The sequence below is a fragment of the Bemisia tabaci genome, chromosome 1 (genome assembly GCF_918797505.1).
Source record: "Bemisia tabaci chromosome 1, PGI_BMITA_v3".
In the NCBI taxonomy this organism is placed as follows: domain Eukaryota; kingdom Metazoa; phylum Arthropoda; class Insecta; order Hemiptera; family Aleyrodidae; genus Bemisia; species Bemisia tabaci.
This window is the reverse complement of record NC_092793.1, coordinates 84,984,848-85,003,967: the sequence shown is the minus strand read 5'-3', so window position 1 is coordinate 85,003,967 and position 19,120 is coordinate 84,984,848. Positions and strand designations below refer to the sequence as shown.

Below are 19,120 nucleotides of genomic sequence, written 5' to 3'. Positions count from 1 at the left end.
GTGAAAACATTCTATAAATTCAGATCCGGCAAGGATGAGGGAGGGGGGGGGGGGTTATTTTGTCGCCCCAAGGCCAATTTTGCTATTTTACCCCTAAAAAACCATAAAAATGCGATTCTTTTTCTGAGAGCTACGATAATCGATTTCGAAATTGCCCAAAAACCCATCAGGGAGGTCCTACCTACAACCTCCAACATGAATATTTGATGTACATTAAAAGTTGTTCATAAGTGACTTCAACCGCACTGTGTCAGAGGTTACCGAAGTTTTTGCTTTGACATTGTAGTGATATTATCCTATGAGAACAGCAAATTAATGAAACTTGAAAAAATAGGAAAAAATAAAAAACACGAAAAAAATGAAGAAATCGACGTCATGCTGCAGAAAAGCAGCAACTCCAGCAATTTCATAAATTATAAATATTTTGACTTCTACCAAATCAGTAGAAGATACGAGAAGGTGCCCATCGTAGAAATGGTATGTAATGCCAAGTGATTTATCAAACTTTTCTGCAGCATGACGGCAATTTTTTTATTTTTTCCGTTTTTTTAAGTCTCCTCGACAGTCTCACAGACTTCCTTCTGTCAGAATTTTTCATTACCATTTCCTATTTGTTGAGTCCCGTGTGTAAAAGCATCTCGGCAATTAAACTTTTGGTTTTCAATTATATGTCAATAATTAATTTCTACTTCAGGAAGTTTGAGCATCAATTATTCTGCACCCCATCTACTTTTTATCTATTCATTAAAGTCCGTTTCTTTATTGGATAATTTGAAGAACCTGCTTGTTCATGGTGGCTTGCGAAGTGATCGACCTCTATGGAGCTGTTAAACGGGCTAAACAAACCTAAACTTTCTAGTTTACTCACTTATCTTCATCAACAGCAAAGCACCTTTCTTACAACTCTACCTTTTTAACATTTATGCTCAGGTCCAGTGGTCTAGTTGTAATATTTTTAGTACACAAGATCATGCTGCAGCAGCAATTGCAAAACGTGGTGTGCCAGTTTATGCATGGAAAGGTGAAACGGATGAAGAATATTTATGGTGCATTGAGCAAACACTGGTTTTTCCAGATGGCAAGGTAATTTTCATTTCAACATTCTTTCCTTTATCCAGCTTTCCTTCCAAATAAGGTAGTTGCATGCAATTTTTTTCATTCAATTTCTAAAAGTTTGAGGTCAACTGAGTATGAAAGTATATTTTAAAAAAGGACCCTGCACCATCCTTACGGGAAATCCTCCCCGGTCAAATCTGATGAAAGTGTGATGTGTTACTCAGCTAGACATGCTGATCAAAAGATCTCATGGGCCCTAAGAGATCCCATGTGCGGTTTTCGAGTTATTTGCCGTTTTATGTGCGTGAACGGAGGTCCCGCTGGCCGGACCATCACCGGCCCGGGTGGTCTTATCTGGGTGGCGATCAGACCACCCGGGTCGATGACGATGAGCAAAGCCTCGTGAGCGTCGGTGTCCGAGCCTCGGGTATGGGTGGCGGAGAAGCGGAGAAGGGCCGGAAGGGACTGGAAGGGAAGGGCACGAGAAGCGTCGCGCAGTGGTTCGGTTGGTGTAGGGTGGACCGTTTTTGCATAAAAAGAACGCTCAATTCTTTCCAGAAATGTTGGATGATGTCCTGAGCTCGCCCCGACGCCATCTTTGTTGCTAAATTTTCGATTTTTTCGAGAAATTGCCAGGATACCGTTTAAGGCCCGCCATCTTGGATTTTGAAATTTTGAAAATCTCACCAAAAATTCGAGTTTCCCGTCGATAAATACCCCCCGTAACCGAGTTTTACGATATTCGATCAAACCGGACACGACTTAGCATTTTAGGCCACGGCCGCCACCTTGAATTTTGAGATTTTAGAAATCTTATCAAAAATTCGAGTTTCCCATCGAAAAGTACCGCCGGGTACTAAATTTCATGTAAATCCGTCGATAAATACCCCCTCAAACCTGAAATTTCATCTACAATGCTGTGATGTCACGCGACAGGATTGAACCTGTTCAGCGCGGTTCGCGTAAACAACCGTGTATCCCCGACACATTAGTATAGGGAGAAACAACTTTTCTTTCTTTTTGGGCTTCAGCGGCATTTTTTTCTAAATTTGATTCTTTAGGCATGTAGAGGTGGTTCTTAGCTTCATTCTTGCCAAGTTTGAAGGAAATCGCTCCGACAGTTTTTTGTAAATTGTTGTTGAAATCTCGGTACAGTAGCTTTATATAATTAATTATCTTCTATACTATAAGCTCCAAGACCTCCTAATTTTGCGAAACTGGTAACGCTTAGTTCCAGCATTCTACCGGGCCGATTTTCATGATTTTTGCGGCTATCGACGGGCAATTGTCTCTAGATAAGCCAACTCTTTTCAGATTTTCAAAATATGGCCCAGGTTTTTTTTTATTACGTGCACGGTGCTCCTGAACTCACTTTAATTGCGACTTTGTTGTACATCAAAAATTGAGGTTGGAGGTTGTAGTGGAGTACTCCCTGATGGGTTTTTGGGCAATTTCGAAATAGGTTGTCGGAGCTCCTGGAAAAATAATCGCATTTTTGTGGTTTTTTAGGGGTAAAATAGGAAAATTGGCCTCGGGGCGACAAATTAAACCCCCTCTCCCTCATCCTTGCCCTGACCGATCTGAATTTTTAGTATGTTTTCACCTAGTATAAGATGTGACTTTTCTGAAATTTTCATGCCCATACACAATTTTCTGCCCCCGCGGCAGCGTTGCCAAGTTGCGAACGCCAAAATATCGAATTTCATGATAAAATGAAGGTTTCGAAGAGTGATTTCCATTCAAAATTTCACTAGGAATGTGCAAGCTGAGAGCTTTCGATTAGAAAAGACATATTTGAGCAATTTAGAGTTGCAGTGTTGCCAGCTTTCGATTTAAAATTCGTCAAAATGACCCAAATCGCGTTGCAACCTCAAGCGCTGGATTTTTATTTCGTTCAGAATTGGTTATTACGGTTCTTCTGTACTCTATGCATTTAGGTACCATGAAAATTATGCCATTACTTATTTGATGGATGCAGCTAACTCAAAAAGAGAGGCCGGATAAAGCGATGAGTCGGGGGAAAACGAGCGGTTCGGGTTGACAGAAAGTTCTTAAATCTACTCCATCACCAGAAAGTAGAATTTGAGAACTTTCTCCCACCCCCCAAACCTTATCCCTGTTGCAGTCAATCCTTTGAACATCTTATCTGAAATTTTGCCCCCGAATTTTCCCCCAAAAACATGAAAAATAAAAACAAATAAAATGGGTGGATACCGACGATTCAAATAACGCTATGAAGTCCCTGAATTCGACCTCCTCTCATACAGCGGATTGGATAGTTCGAATCCAGAAGACTTAAAAATGTTTTGTAAATTTTTGGTTGTATAGGACATGTTTGACATTCCGAAAAATAAAATATTTCTGGACTAAATGAGGAAACATACCATTCATGGCAAACTCTGTTGTCAAACATGTCTTATACAACCAAAAATTTACAAAACATTTTTAATTTCGTTATCTAGTTTATTTTTTTTTTATGAGGGAGTTAATTTTTAACATTAGTCAAATTTATTGTGATCTTTTGTAATTTTTTTATTCTTTAAATTGTCGAAGGTATTTTCTTTACAGTAAGAAGTCTTCTGGATTCGAACTATCCAATCCGCTGTATGAGAGGAGGTCGAATTCAGGGACTTCATAGCGTTATTTGAATCGTCGGTATCCACCCATTTTATTTGTTTTTTATTTTTCATGTTTTTGGGGGAAAATTCGGGGGCAAAATTTCAGATAAGATGTTCAAAGGATTGACTGCAACAGGGATAAGGTTTGGGGGGTGGGAGAAAGTTCTCAAATTCTACTTTCTGGTGATGGAGTAGATTTAAGAACTTTCTGTCAACCCGAACCGCTCGTTTTCCCCCGACTCATCGCTTTATCCGGCCTCTCTTTTTGAGTTAGCTGCATCCATCAAATAAGTAATGGCATAATTTTCATGGTACCTAAATGCATAGAGTACAGAAGAACCGTAATAACCAATTCTGAACGAAATAAAAATCCAGCGCTTGAGGTTGCAACGCGATTTGGGTCATTTTGACGAATTTTAAATCGAAAGCTGGCAACACTGCAACTCTAAATTGCTCAAATATGTCTTTTCTAATCGAAAGCTCTCAGCTTGCACATTCCTAGTGAAATTTTGAATGGAAATCACTCTTCGAAACCTTCATTTTATCATGAAATTCGATATTTTGGCGTTCGCAACTTGGCAACGCTGCCGCGGGGGCAGAAAATTGTGTATGGGCATGAAAATTTCAGAAAAGTCACATCTTATACTAGGTGAAAACATACTAAAAATTCAGATCGGTCAGGGCAAGGATGAGGGAGAGGGGGTTTAATTTGTCGCCCCGAGGCCAATTTTCCTATTTTACCCCTAAAAAACCACAAAAATGCGATTATTTTTCCAGGAGCTCCGACAACCTATTTCGAAATTGCCCAAAAACCCATCAGGGAGTACTCCACTACAACCTCCAACCTCAATTTTTGATGTACAACAAAGTCGCAATTAAAGTGAGTTCAGGAGCACCGTGCACGTAATAAAAAAAAACCTGGGCCATATTTTGAAAATCTGAAAAGAGTTGGCTTATCTAGAGACAATTGCCCGTCGATAGCCGCAAAAATCATGAAAATCGGCCCGGTAGAATGCTGGAACTAAGCGTTACCAGTTTCGCAAAATTAGGAGGTCTTGGAGCTTATAGTATAGAAGATAATTAATTATATAAAGCTACTGTACCGAGATTTCAACAACAATTTACAAAAAACTGTCGGAGCGATTTCCTTCAAACTTGGCAAGAATGAAGCTAAGAACCACCTCTACATGCCTAAAGAATCAAATTTAGAAAAAAATGCCGCTGAAGCCCAAAAAGAAAGAAAAGTTGTTTCTCCCTATACTAATGTGTCGGGGATACACGGTTGTTTACGCGAACCGCGCTGAACAGGTTCAATCCTGTCGCGTGACATCACAGCATTGTAGATGAAATTTCAGGTTTGAGGGGGTATTTATCGACGGATTTACATGAAATTTAGTACCCGGCGGTACTTTTCGAAATCACACTTCGAAACCTTCATTTTATCATGAAATTCGATATTTTGGCGTTCGCAACTTGGCAACGCTGCCGCGGGGGGCAAAAAATTTTGTATGAGCGTGAAAATTTCAGAGAAGTCACATCTTATACCAGGTTAATACATACTAAAAGTTCAGATCGGTCACGGCAAGGATGAGGGAGAAGAGGTTTAATTTGTCGCCCCATGCCCAGTGTGCTATTTTACCCTTAAAAAACTACAAAAATTCGATTATTTTCCAAAAAACTCAAACACTCTACTTCGATATTGGCCAAAACCCCATCAGGCAGTACCGTGCTACAACTTACAATGTGAATTTTTGATTTTGAATGGAAATCACACTCCGAAACCTTCATTTTATCATTAAATTCGATATTTTGGAGTTCGCAACTTGGCAACGCTGCCGCGGGGGCAGAAAATTGTGTATGGGCATGAAAATTTCAGAAAAGTCACATCTTATACTAGGTGAAAACATACTAAAAATTCAGATCGGTCAGGGCAAGGATGAGGGAGAGGGGGTTTGAATTTGTCGCCCCGAGGCCAATTTTCCTATTTTACCCCTAAAAAACCACAAAAATGCGATTATTTTTCCAGGAGCTCCGACAACCTATTTCGAAATTGCCCAAAAACCCATCAGGGAGTACTCCACTACAACCTCCAACCTCAATTTTTGATGTACAACAAAGTCGCAATTAAAGTGAGTTCAGGAGCACCGTGCGTGGTAAAGTTGCGAATTCTCCCATTTAAACAATGTAAATTTATACTTTTTGTCATAGTCCGTTTGAGCGTTCTACCGGGCCGATTTCCATGATTTTTGCGTAAATCGACAGGTAATAGGCCCTAGATGAGCCCGCTTTAATAAGATTTTGGAAAAAGGACCCAGGTTTTTTTAAAATCACGTTATAAAAGTGAGTGAGTTTACAGAATGCTCCGGTGCTGCTACCGCTATGCGCGGGAGGATGCGCAGTGGTTAAGGAGGTTGCGCAGTAGCTGTGTAGCCTGCGCATCAGCTCTACACTTATCTCCGTAAAATTCGCGCCACTTATCTTCATTTGAGCGGTGGCCGAGTCGTCTAAGACGTCAGATGCCTTCACTATGATCACGGTGCTGTATACGGTCTTTCTCAAAATTCGCGAAAAATCTATTTTTTATATAGACTTGATTTCTTGGCGTCGATGAAAATTCCGGAATTTGATTAATAATGTTAAAACAATTTTGAAGGCTCTCCATTAGGGCGTCCCTTTGAGCCATCCAAAAAAATTTCTCGGATCATCGATGTTTGGTGGTTTTATTGTGCCATTATGTTAAGGATTTACTACCCCTAAATTTGAGCGAAATCGGATGAATTTTAGTGCTGCCGCAACGCGGTTTTTGTCGCGGCGAAAATTTTTGAGACTCGCCTTTTTAACGTTTTTGACGCAACTTTTAATGGCAGTTAGCAGCAATTACAGGCATCAAATTGTTTTTTATCGTGACTTTACATAGTATACTTTCAAGTAGTAATGTTTATTTTGACTTTGCAAACCCTAAAATTTTATTTCGGACCCCTTAAAATTGACAAAAAACTTTATTTTTTGCTCTTAAGCAATTAGTCCAGGACTTGTGTAAAAGTTTAGGGAAAAAATCAATAGCAAGTTGATTTTTGGCAGAAGGAGTCCTTACGACCCCCTCAGTCCCTCCAGAAAGATCCTTATTGATAGCGTGACGGGTTTGGAATGGGCCTGTTGCAAACTTTTGCAAGAGCAAAACTAAGAGTTGTTTCCTACAGATAATGCCTCAAAAATCACGATGAGCACATCGGCAAAGCCTGAAATGCACTCATAACTTCACAATCTGCGTAAGAAATTTGCGATTTTTTGAGCTTCCCGCTTCGAAAACGATACTACGGTACAGGTGAACATTTTGTTAGACGAGTCGTTCCATTGGCGGCAATACTCATCATGGCCGACGCCAGTCCGCCAAAACACGTGTGATGTAGAGTACCTATATTGAGAGAGTATGGCCACTGGGGTTACCATCTCTGATTGGCTCAGCCATCTTAGGCTAAATGGAGCCCTTAGGACCCAAAAATGGCGGACGCCATAAATTAATGTAAAACAAAATGACTCAAAATGTAGTTTCCTTTGCTTATCGTAACGAGAAATTTACTCAAATGCACTATTGCGACATCTTTATATATTTTTAAGGCTAATCGTGTGCAAGTTTTGAGAAAAATTATCTTAGATGTAGTAAGGTTGGCAGCAAGTGCGGTTGGTGATAACCGTCAAAAGTTGGCAATGACCCCCCTCCCATCCACAAAAACCAAAACAAAGCACCGCCATTTTTGGGTGCTAAGCCTCTCCATGGGGCCCAGTGGCCATACTCTCTCAATATAGGTACTCTAGTGTGATGGAACGAGATAACACCTAAACAGGATTAAACCAGATAACAATCGGCGTGTTTACGTTCATATTTTCCTCGCCCGCCTTAATTGACCTTGAGTTCTCCTCGAATTACGCGAGGAACTGCGCAAGCGTCGGCCATGATGAATATTGCCGACGATGGAGCGACTCCTTTAACAAAATGTTCACCTGTGCAGTAGTATCGTTTTTGAAGCGGGAAGCTCAAAATAACGCAAATTTCTTACGCAGATTGTGAATTTATGAGTGCATTTCAGACTTTGCCGATGCGCTCATCGTGATTTTTAAGGCATTATCTATGGGAAACAACTCTTCATTCTGCTCTAGCAAAAGTTTGCAACAGGCCCATTGGGGGGGAGGGGGAGGGAGGGGAGAGGCGTAAGTGCCCTAAATCGGTTTTGCCGGCCAAAACACAAGAGCGGTTGTTCGTATCTTTACGAATAGCACCATTTTCTGATTTCTTATAAAATTTTCCCACAGCCCTCGGTGTCCCTCCCCCCCCCCCCCCCATTACAAAAGCATCATTTCGAAGCATATTTTTGATGATGATTCTGCAGGAAAAGTTTGACGAAGGAACTTTCTCCCCCCTACCCGTCAAGAATGCCCTCGCACTTAGCAATACGTAAGGCGAGTAAAACAGTAAGCGTAGATTACGATCGAAGGAAATAATGGAGTATAATCTTGGTCCTAAATATTTTGACCTAAAACTGAGGACTTAAAGTTCATGCAACATTTTTTTAAGTCGATCAACCCATTATATTATACCATTATACTCCTATTACCCATTATACTCCATTATTTCCTTGATCATAACCTACGCTCTCTGTTTTCCTTGTCTTACGTATTGCTAAGTGTGGGGACATTCTTGACAGGTGGGGGGGGGGGGGTCTTCACTTTGCAAGTGACAACCCTCCTCCCCTGCTCTTGGTTTATTTTTTCACTTTGCCTATACTTTGAATCCTAAATCATTTTCGTAGAGGTTCATCGCATCATCAGTTTCGAGGAACACGCTTGAACACCCCTTCTTCATTGTATTTTCTACCGATGTTCGGGGGTACAAAAAATAGATTTTTCGTCAAAAGAAACATTACTACTTGAAAGTATACTATGCAAAGTCACGATAAAAATCAACTTGATTCCTTTAATTGCTTCTAACTGCCATTAAAAGTTGCGTCCAAAACGCTAAGAAGGCGAGTATCAAAAATTTTCGCCGCAACTAAAACCGCGTTGCGGCAGCACTAAAAATCATCCGATTTCGCTCAAATTTGGGGATATTAAATGCTTGATATAATGACACAAAAACCGGCGCTCCGCTTCGCTCCGCGCCGGTTTTTTGGGGGGGCTTCGCCCCCCCCAAGCCCCCCCAGGACGCGCTTTTTAGTTTGAGTGTCCATTCCAGTTGTTCTGTCTTCTTAAGCGACCCGCGCGTCCACCGCGGGAAGAGTGTATTTTCCGAAGGGGGGGGGGGATCAATCTGTAAGGGAATGAATTAATTTCTTGAGGCATAAGAGCAGCACAGTTATTCTTTGTTGAGGACAGATGTGGGAATGGAGTTTAGCAAAAGCGCACCAAGTCACATCAACGTTGCACCAAGAATTAAAAGCCTTTTTTTTATACTTCTGAAGAGTGAATGCTAGGCGCAAGAACACCTATTTTCTGATTCAAAAGAAAATCTTTTATCGCCTCTCAATTTTTGGCAAGACACCATTTTTAGGAATAGTTTCAAGAACAGATCATTTAACCTGGCCCACTGTGCGACGAACAATTTGTCCAGAATCTTCCTTCCCCTGACCCACTGTGCGACGAAAAGTTTGTCCAAAAACTTCTCTCCCCTGACCCACTGTGCGACGATCAGCTTGTCCAAAAACTTTCTCCCCCGACCCACTGTGCGGCCCTGCTCCGGCCGGCTCCCCTCATGCCGCGCACCCCTCGCCTAAAAGTTTCAAAGCTCGCCATTTTTAAACGGCTCGGCCGATTTAGCTCAAATTCAATACCAAACCAGTCCTAGGGGAGAACTACCACCCGTAAAAATTTCAGCTCAAAATATTCATTTTCGCTCGAGTTATCGAGTGGACAAGATTTGACCTCCCCCCACTTTTGAGCCCCACCCCTCAAAATATTTTGCCTCAAATTTCAATTTTTTTTCGCAGAATAGTAGTCCTAATGAGTCTCTACAAAATGCAAAAAAATTGGTCAAAATATCTATCAACGTAAGAAAGATAAAACCACTCAAAAATCAAAAAATCTTCAAAAGGCGGAAATACATACATACATACATATATATATATAATAAAGCGAACTTCATGAGTTGTTTAACCGTACATTTATTTATTTTAAACAAAAAATTTTTAATGCGACGTTTCGGTGCTTATTATTCGCACCATCTTCAGGCAGAGACTGAGGCGACAAAACAAGGAAAAACGAGAAATAAACACCTAGTCCTCCGACCCAACACGGTCAGGGAAGAGAGGAAAAGATAATTACAATCTAACGAACATTACAAACATTGTTGCCTGAGTTACAGCTATTAATAAATGGTCGACAAAACAAAGGGTAACAATTAAAAGGTATCAGTGCCTACCAAATAGTCCTCAAAATGGGAAAATTCCGTCCGTGAATTCAGAGCGTTGTTATTTTTGAGGATGCTTAACCCTTCTAAATTTAAACGGACCTGCTCATTTTTCTCTTGTTTTAGCACCCTGGTGTTATCATAATCAAATTGATGGTTTGTTTCTTTTACGTGCTGCTTAAGTGCCGTTTTTTCATGCTTATTAAACTTGTGTCCGTCAAGGCGCTTATGTACATACTGTGAAGTCTGCCCAATGTAGACCCCTGGGCACCCTTTGCATGGGATTTCATAAACCACGTCGGACATTTTCTCGTTTGGGATTTTGGTTTTTAGAGCTGATTTAAACCCTTTCAAATTACACTTATTTGTTGTTACTAGCGATAATCCAAATGGTTTTATTGCGGCACTTAATTTTTCAGAACATGAGGACAAATATGGTCCAACCACCGTCTCTTCTTTTTCCCTATTTTTGCGAGGGGGGAAACCGTTGTAGCAAGAATTTATTACCTCTGCAAAAATTGAAACACGGTTACAACGGTTTCCCCCCTCGCAAAAATAGGGAAACCTAACCGAAAAAGAAGAGACGGTGGTTGGACCATATTTGTCCTCATGTTCTGAAAAATTAAGTGCCGCAATAAAACCATTTGGATTATCGCTAGTAACAACAAATAAGTGTAATTTGAAAGGGTTTAAATCAGCTCTAAAAACCAAAATCCCAAACGAGAAAATGTCCGACGTGGTTTATGAAATCCCATGCAAAGGGTGCCCAGGGGTCTACATTGGGCAGACTTCACAGTATGTACATAAGCGCCTTGACGGACACAAGTTTAATAAGCATGAAAAAACGGCACTTAAGCAGCACGTAAAAGAAACAAACCATCAATTTGATTATGATAACACCAGGGTGCTAAAACAAGAGAAAAATGAGCAGGTCCGTTTAAATTTAGAAGGGTTAAGCATCCTCAAAAATAACAACGCTCTGAATTCACGGACGGAATTTTCCCATTTTGAGGACTATTTGGTAGGCACTGATACCTTTTAATTGTTACCCTTTGTTTTGTCGACCATTTATTAATAGCTGTAACTCAGGCAACAATGTTTGTAATGTTCGTTAGATTGTAATTATCTTTTCCTCTCTTCCCTGACCGTGTTGGGTCGGAGGACTAGGTGTTTATTTCTCGTTTTTCCTTGTTTTGTCGCCTCAGTCTCTGCCTGAAGATGGTGCGAATAATAAGCACCGAAACGTCGCATTAAAAATTTTTTGTTTAAAATAAATAAATGTACGGTTAAACAACTCATGAAGTTCGCTTTATTAAACATAAAATAACCATGAAATTAGAACATATATATATATTATATATATATATATATATATATACATATACATATATATATATACACATGAATTTGAATAGCATATATTTTCGTGATCTACGACCCGTAATCGGTGCTCTTCACAATGTCTCAGGTCTGGGTCCGACATCATGGGATAATGCAATAGTGTATTTTCTTCGGAAAATACACTAATAAAACCACCGAACATCGATGATCCGAGAAATTTTTTTGGATGGCTCAAATTTGGGACAACCTACTCTCTATCATGATTTCCTGGCGAAAGGAAAGATGAAATAGAGCTTTCCGCCTTCGCGTGTTTTCTACCGCCGCCGGGAACCGTGCGGTCCGTCGGATTCGAGTGCAATCGGACTGCTGTGGCAAAGTTTGTGCGTCGCAGCCAATCAGAGCTCGAGTTGGGCTCACTTGGCGTCGGTGACCAAAAGTCACAACTATAACCTCAATGACTTGTTGATATCATTTTCCCACTCGCGACTAGTGCTGTGTTTGAGCTCATGCTCAAGATAGCGCAAGGGAAAAGTATGTCTAGGCCGTATTATTTCGTTCCGCAATGTTGCAACGCGAAATTATCAACTCCTGAGAAGCTTCTCCTCCGTTTACTCAACCGGCCAATCCGAGACAAATGGTCAGAGGCGGATCCAGCAATTTGGCAACACCGGATTCCCTCCATTTAAACCTATGTTAAATAATCGATTTTTGTCGGAGCACCTTGCCCCCCCAAGAATCGATACATTTCCATAGGTTTAAACGGAGAATAACAATGTTGCCAATTTGCTGGATCCGCTAATGCAAATGGTGCAGTATTGTGCGGCGAGATAGGGGTGATGGCGGTGGCCGGGGCCGTGTATACCAACTGACGTCACTGCCAATGGAAATCGTTTATTTCTTACCGCAATTTTGCGAGTTTTTGCAGAATTTTTTCGGAGCTTTTGACTCAAACTCAGAACTTGCAGATGCGAAAAACGGATTTTTCGCGAAAAGTTCTATTAAAATCAGTCCTAAGATCTATAACCCTAGCTGCATGCAACTACCCCATTATTCTCAACATATCTACTGTAATTATGCCATCAGTTCTGTTTTCTATAGCTATCGCAGACTCAGCCGTTCTGTGCAGTTTGTCTAAGAAAGCTCCAATTTAAAAGTTGAGGAAGGAGGAAACACCCATATAATTAAAAAACTGTCTTCGTTTTACTTTTCTTCCTCATAATTATTTTTTTTCAGCCTCTAAATATGATCTTGGATGATGGTGGTGATTTAACAACCTTGGTGCACGAGAAATTCCCTCAGTATTTAGACAACATCAAGGGAATCTCAGAAGAAACTACAACGGGCGTACATAATTTGTACAAAATGTTCAAAGAAGACAAACTCAAAGTCCCTGCCATCAACGTTAACGATTCAGTCACTAAGGTAAGCATTCTTTACCATATTAACTGAATCATCTTTTAACTATTAACCTTATGCACTCTGAGTGAGGTCCCTAATAGGCGGGGAGGGGAGCATGGAGGCCTATTTTGAAGTTAACATACTCAATTACTCTTCATCTGATGAGTCTAGCTTCTGTTTTCTTTTTTGAAGTACTTTCCTGCATGTTCCAGGCACAAACAGAGATGTTGTTCCCATTTCACCAAAATTGTCCTATTGGAATGCTAGTCGCAAGGTGCAAGATCCGGACCGCAGGGTGGATGGAGGAGGAGGAGGACCACCATGCCCTCCTGCTCCATTCACTCGAGCGTGAGGTTTGACGTGTGCGGACGGGCGTCGTCTTGGTACAGGTTTCAGGTTGATGTGTTGTTGAAGAATATCCGATGTTCCATAGGGTTACTAACTTTATTCAGGGGTATCACACATTTGATAAAGCATAATTGCTAACTTCTTTTTATGTAAAAAATATACTAAAATCCTCGAAGCGGTTGCACAACATGTCTTGGGAAAACCGCTAGTCCAGGCAAATAAGCCATGAAAGGGGTTATAGCCTGCAAAAATCGCGGGTAGCAATGTTTTCATCGATTCCCATGTAATTTTTGATGGTGAATCCGAATTGCAACTTTGCGCCATTAAATTCGGACCGGAAAGTTGCCAAATTTGGCAAAAATGGCCTAAAATCGGCATTTTTTGCGGATTATGGCCTGTAACTCTCCAAAAATTGATCTGACGACAAAATTAGTTATTTTTTGAAATAAAGCTTGTTAAATTTCCTATAACATGGTTTCTACACATTTTTTTGCCTACGGGCAAAATTAAGCGCGCTGGCGGGCGCCAAACTTTGAAAAATGAGCGAAGATTGCGGTTTTTTTTGCGGTTTTTGCTTTATGTCTCCTTTTTTACCCATCTGCAGAGTAATTTCTGGACAAATTAAGTGAAGATAATAAAATTCACACTGAGTGCCATGAATCGATGTAAAAAATAAGGAGCCGAACACATTGCAGTGTTGCCAAAATTACCTAAAATTGTTTGTTGGCGGTTTTGGACCATTAATTGCCTTATTATCCGTCTATTTGTTTAGTCTCCATTTTGTAAAGCGGGGATAATGATTCGAAACCAGCGGAAGGAGGATGAAATAATTCTTAGTCACATTTTTTTTCATCAGAATGAGGTGGAGACACTTCAGAGGGTCGTGCGTCCACTAAAGTGCTCTATCGTGACACTTGTAGTGCAGTTGTGCCAGGACATCGAGCTCTTTGAAAATGGCATTGATCGAAAAATGCAAAGTATGAATTAGTTTGGCAATTTATATAAAATCGATTAACTTCATTACTCTTTACTCTATATGTATAAAGCTGCTGTTCCCACTCACTCTGCCCCCGCTAGATAAAAATTGGCCGAAGCGATTTCCTTTAAAATTGGTACACGCTTAGCTATTGTGATGAGGAGTCGATTAAAATTATTCCCATTCAAATCCGCTGCCTCGGATGCCTGCAAGAGCGAAAAGTTATTCCTCCATATAGTATTACATTGGAGATACGCGGTTGTTTACGCGCATCGCGCCGAACAGGTTCAATCCTGTTGCGTGACGTCACTGCCTTATAGACGAAATGTAAGGTTTTAGGAGGTATTTTTCGACGAATGGTTGTGGAAATTGGTAAGCGGGGGTATTTTTCTCGGGGGATCTCGAATTTTTGGTCGGATTTTCAAAATCTCAAAATCCAAGGTGGCGGCCGTGGCCTAAAATGCTAAGTCGGCTCCTGTTTGATCGATTTTCGTGAAACTCGGTATCCACAGGTATTTTTCGACGAGAAACTCGAATTTTTGGTCAGATTTTTAAAATTTCCATATCCAAGACGGCGGCCGTGGCCTAAAATGCTAAGTCGGCTCCTGTTATATCGATTTTCGTGAAACTCGGTATCCTGGGGTATTTTTCGACGAGAAACTTGAATTTTGGGTCAGATTTTCAAAATTTCCAATTCCAAGATGGCGGCCGTGGCCTAAAATGCTAAGTCGGCTCCTGTTTGATCGATTTTTGTGGAACTCGGAGATCCAGGGTACTTTTCGACGGGGAACTCGAATTTTTGGTCAGATTTTTAAAATTTCCATATCCAAGATGGCGGCCGTGGCCTAAAATGCTAAGTCGGCTCCTGTTATATCGATTTTCGTGAAACTCGGTATCCTGGGGTATTTTTCGACGAGAAACTTGAATTTAAGGTCAGATTTTCAAAATTTCCAAATCCAAGATGGCGGCCGTGGCCTAAAATGCTAAGTCGGCTCCTGTTTGATCGATTTATGTGGAACTCGGAGATCCAGGGTACTTTTCGACGGGGAACTCGAATTTTTGGTCAGATTTTCAAAATTTCCAAATCCAAGATGGCGGCCGTGGCCTAAAATGCTAAGTCGGCTCCTGTTTGATCGATTTTGGTGGAACTCGGAGATCCAAGGTACTTTTCGACGGGGAACTCGAATTTTTGGTCAGATTTTCAAAATTTCCAAATCCAAAAGATGGCGGCCGTGGCCTAAAATGCTATATCGTTTCCTGATATCGATCGATTTTTGTGAAATTCGGTATAAGGGGGTATATTTCGACGGGAAATTAGAATTTAAGGTCCGATTTTCAAAATTCAAAAATCCAAGATGACGAACGTGGTCTAAATTGCTATCTTGGCTTCCAGTCCATCGATTTTTGTGAAATTCGGTATTAGGAGGTGTATTTTGACGGGAAATTAGAATTTTAGGCCCGATTTTCAAAAATCAAAAATGGCGAACGTGGTCTAAATTGTTATCTCGGCTTCCGATCCATCGATTTTTGTGAAATTCGGTAATAGGAGGTGTATTTCGACGGAAAACTCGCATTTTTGGTCAGATTTTCAAAATTTCCAAATCCAAGATGGCGGCCCCGCACGAAAACGCGGTCCGGACTCCTAGAACATCAATTTCTGTAAAACTTGGTGAAAAAGAAGATTAAGACATAGATGTTGTCTCCTCATCAATGTTAAAAACTGTGCGGGGCGGTGGCGGCTCGCGGAGCGAGTCGCAAGTTCGTCGCGAAGCGTAGAACTGGGGTCCAGGGACACTCCCCGGCTAGACGTGTCAGCTCGCAAAGCGAGCTAATCACGACTAGTTTTATATAAAAGTAACTTACATATTAAGGCAGAATATATAAATATTAGTACTTGCTTCCGCACGCCACCCAAGAGGTCCAGTACATGGCGCGTTTTATTTTTGCGTGGTGTTCCCACAACCTGAGACCAATTTTTTCACGAAACTTAAATTCTTAAAAATTTATATTCTCAAAAATGGTAGGTTTGTTTTAATTATTATTGCCTTACCAATAAACACGTGCACGCGTACATTCACAAACATTCAGTCACTCCATCATCACCGGCCAAGAAAATTTAAACCATAGCGCTGTTAAGAAGAATCCAATCTTTTACACGGAAGAAAATCGATTGCTGATTTGACGATTAAATCGTTAAAAAAATGCTCGACATTTTTCAAATGTACATTCTAAAATAGCGGAAAGCTACTTTAAACCAGGGGGTGGTTGAATTATCAATTTTTTTTTGTAAAATCTACATTGAAACATGTCGGTAACTTTTTTTAACCACAAAATTGTTAAATCGGCAATATAATTTTTTTTTACAATATGATTTTCCGTGCAGGTTGCAGGCCTATTCCACGTCAACAATAAATGCTGAATTCAATGGCCTCTTTCAATTCGTAGGCGATTGCTCTTTCGTGGCTCCGATGGCCCTGCCATTTCAATGTCGGCAGAGGAGGCTGAGCATGCTGTTGGAATTGGCGGTGGAGTCTGATGTATGAGAGAAATTTGAGTTTCACTTTCATTAACTGATTTTAAAAAATGTGACAAAGAATTATTTATCCTCCTTTCCGCTGATTTCGATTCATTATCCCCGCTGTACAAAATGGAGCCTAAACAAATAGACGGATATTAAGGCAATTAATGGTCCAAAACCGACAACAAACAATTTTAGGTAATTTTGGCAACACTGCAATGTGTTCGGCTCCTTGTTTTTTACATCGATTCATGGCACTCAGTGTGAATTTTATTATCTTCACTTAATTTGTCCAGAAATTACTCTGCAGACGGGTAAAAAAGGATACATAAATAAAAAAAACGCTTTCCAGCCACAGTGGAAACGAAAGGTAGATTTCGACTAATCGTTTCTATGAAAAAAATTGCGCCTAATGAGCCTGACAGGTCGGAAAATCGTCCCCCTTGAACTTGAGATTTTCCGGATAAGGAGTGGTTTTAGAGGGTAGGTGAATATAGGTCGTTTTGAAGGCCACGACGAGACGAGTTTTTTGACGTATCACCGACCAAGATCGGACGAGTTTGAAAAATCATCCCCCTTTGGACTTGAGATTTTCAGGATAAGGGGTGGTTTTAGAGGGTAGGTGAATATAGGTCGTTTTGAAGGCCACGACGAGACGAGTTTTTTGACGTATCAACGACCAAGATCGGACGAGTTTGAAAAATCATCCCCCTTTGGACTTGAGATTTTCCGGATAAGGGGTGGTTTTAGAGGGTAGATGAATATAGGTCGTTTTGAAGGCCACGACGAGACGAGTTTTTTGACGTATCACCGACTAAGATCGGACGAGTTTGAAAAATCCTCCCCCTTTGGACTTGAGATTTTCCGGATAAGGGGTGGTTTTAGAGGGTAGGTGAAAATAGGTTGTTTTGAAGGCCACGACGAGACGAGTTTTTTGACGTATCGCCGACTAAGATCGGACGAGTTTGAAAAATCATCCCCCTTTGGACTTGAGATTTTCCGGATAAGGGGTGGACCGATTTTCACGAAAAAGGAAACTTGATCTAGACCTCATAGCAGTGAAGAACCATGCTTAGTTTCGTTTTGATCGTACGGATAGTTCCGGAAAAAAACGGTCGCAAAGGTTCGTTAGATCCCAGTTATATATATATAAATATATATATCGTACTTTTTTTATGACCCACCTTTTTCAACTCAGGGCTTCAGGATCGATGCTCTTTGAGCGAAAATTCCGGAAAATTACGAGGTCGTACCGTCTGCAATAGGTAGATATTTCTTCGAAATCTACCTAAAAACCGCAAAAAAAAGCTCGCAATCTTCGCTCATTTTTCAAAGTTTGGCGCCCCGCCGGCAAAAAATGTATACTAACCTTTTTATAGGAAATTTAACAAGCTTTATTTCTAAAAATAACTAATTTTGTCGTCAGATCAATTTTTGGCGAGTTACAGGCCATAATCCGCAAAAAAACGCAATTTTTGCTCATTTTTCAAAGTTTGGCGCCCGCCAGCGCGCTTAATTTTGCCCTTAGGCAAAAAATGTATAGAAACCTTTTTATGGGAAATTTAACAAGCTTTATTTCTAAAAATTACTAATTTTGTCGTCAGATCAATTTTTAGCGAGTTACAGGCCATAATCCGCAAAAAATGCTGATTTTAGGCCACTTTTGCCAAAGGAGGGGTATCGATAAGGGCCGATTTTGGCCCCACTTCAAAAAATCATCTGAACCCGTATTTGAAGTACCCTAGGGTAGGTGCATTCTGGCGCAAAATATTTCTGCGATTGTGCATCGTTTTCCTGCCAAAACAGCCGACTCAATTTTTTGGCTGAAAAATGGTTTTAATTTTATTATGAGCCCAAAAAAGCTTTGTTTCATGAGTACGGGAGGTTCATCATTGTAATTTTTTGCGTACTTTTCAATGGAACAGGCGAAAATTGTCTAAACCCACTTTTAAGGGGTCATTCTAGACATTTTCAACGATTTTTGGGGTTTTTTGGCAATTTTTCACCTATAACTAGAAAACAGATGATTATACAACAAAAACGATTGCAGATTCAAAAAGAGCGTAAAAAATCCGTTAGAAATCATTGGTTAGACATTTTCTCAGCTTAAACTGTCAACACGAAAAACAGCTCTAAACCTGAGAAAACCGAAAATACTGCATTTTCCATTTTCCACGATTATTAGTCTTCATTTACACCCAGCACAATTTTGCCACATCACCAAAATTTAACAGATTAAAGTTGCATACCAGTACATGAAACACGCCAAAAATTACGGCGTGGAAAAATTGTGCTCATAGTTAAAAATGGACTTTTGTTGAATGGAACCATCCTTGAATAAAAGATGAAAATTCTCTAACTCTCCGGGAGTATTCGCCAATCATTCATGGGATACCTGTATCCGGGTAATTTTTTGCGTACTTTCGATTGGAACGAGTGAAAATGGTGAAAAATCATGTTAAGTG

At 40.4% G+C, this 19,120-nt stretch overlaps 2 protein-coding genes across 2 annotated transcripts in view; one reads left to right on the top strand and one right to left on the bottom strand.

Moving 5' to 3' along the window:
* Positions 1-19,120, bottom strand: part of LOC109033309 (proteasome adapter and scaffold protein ECM29) — a 480,922-nt gene that overhangs the window by 308,290 nt on the left and 153,512 nt on the right. The window lies entirely within an intron of this gene.
* Positions 1-19,120, top strand: part of Ahcy (adenosylhomocysteinase) — a 67,703-nt gene that overhangs the window by 27,909 nt on the left and 20,674 nt on the right. The window contains exons 3-4 of the mRNA XM_072306344.1: positions 931-1,083; positions 12,649-12,837. Coding sequence (XP_072162445.1) covers positions 931-1,083; positions 12,649-12,837 — 342 coding nt within the window. The remainder of the gene's footprint in view (positions 1-930; positions 1,084-12,648; positions 12,838-19,120) is intronic.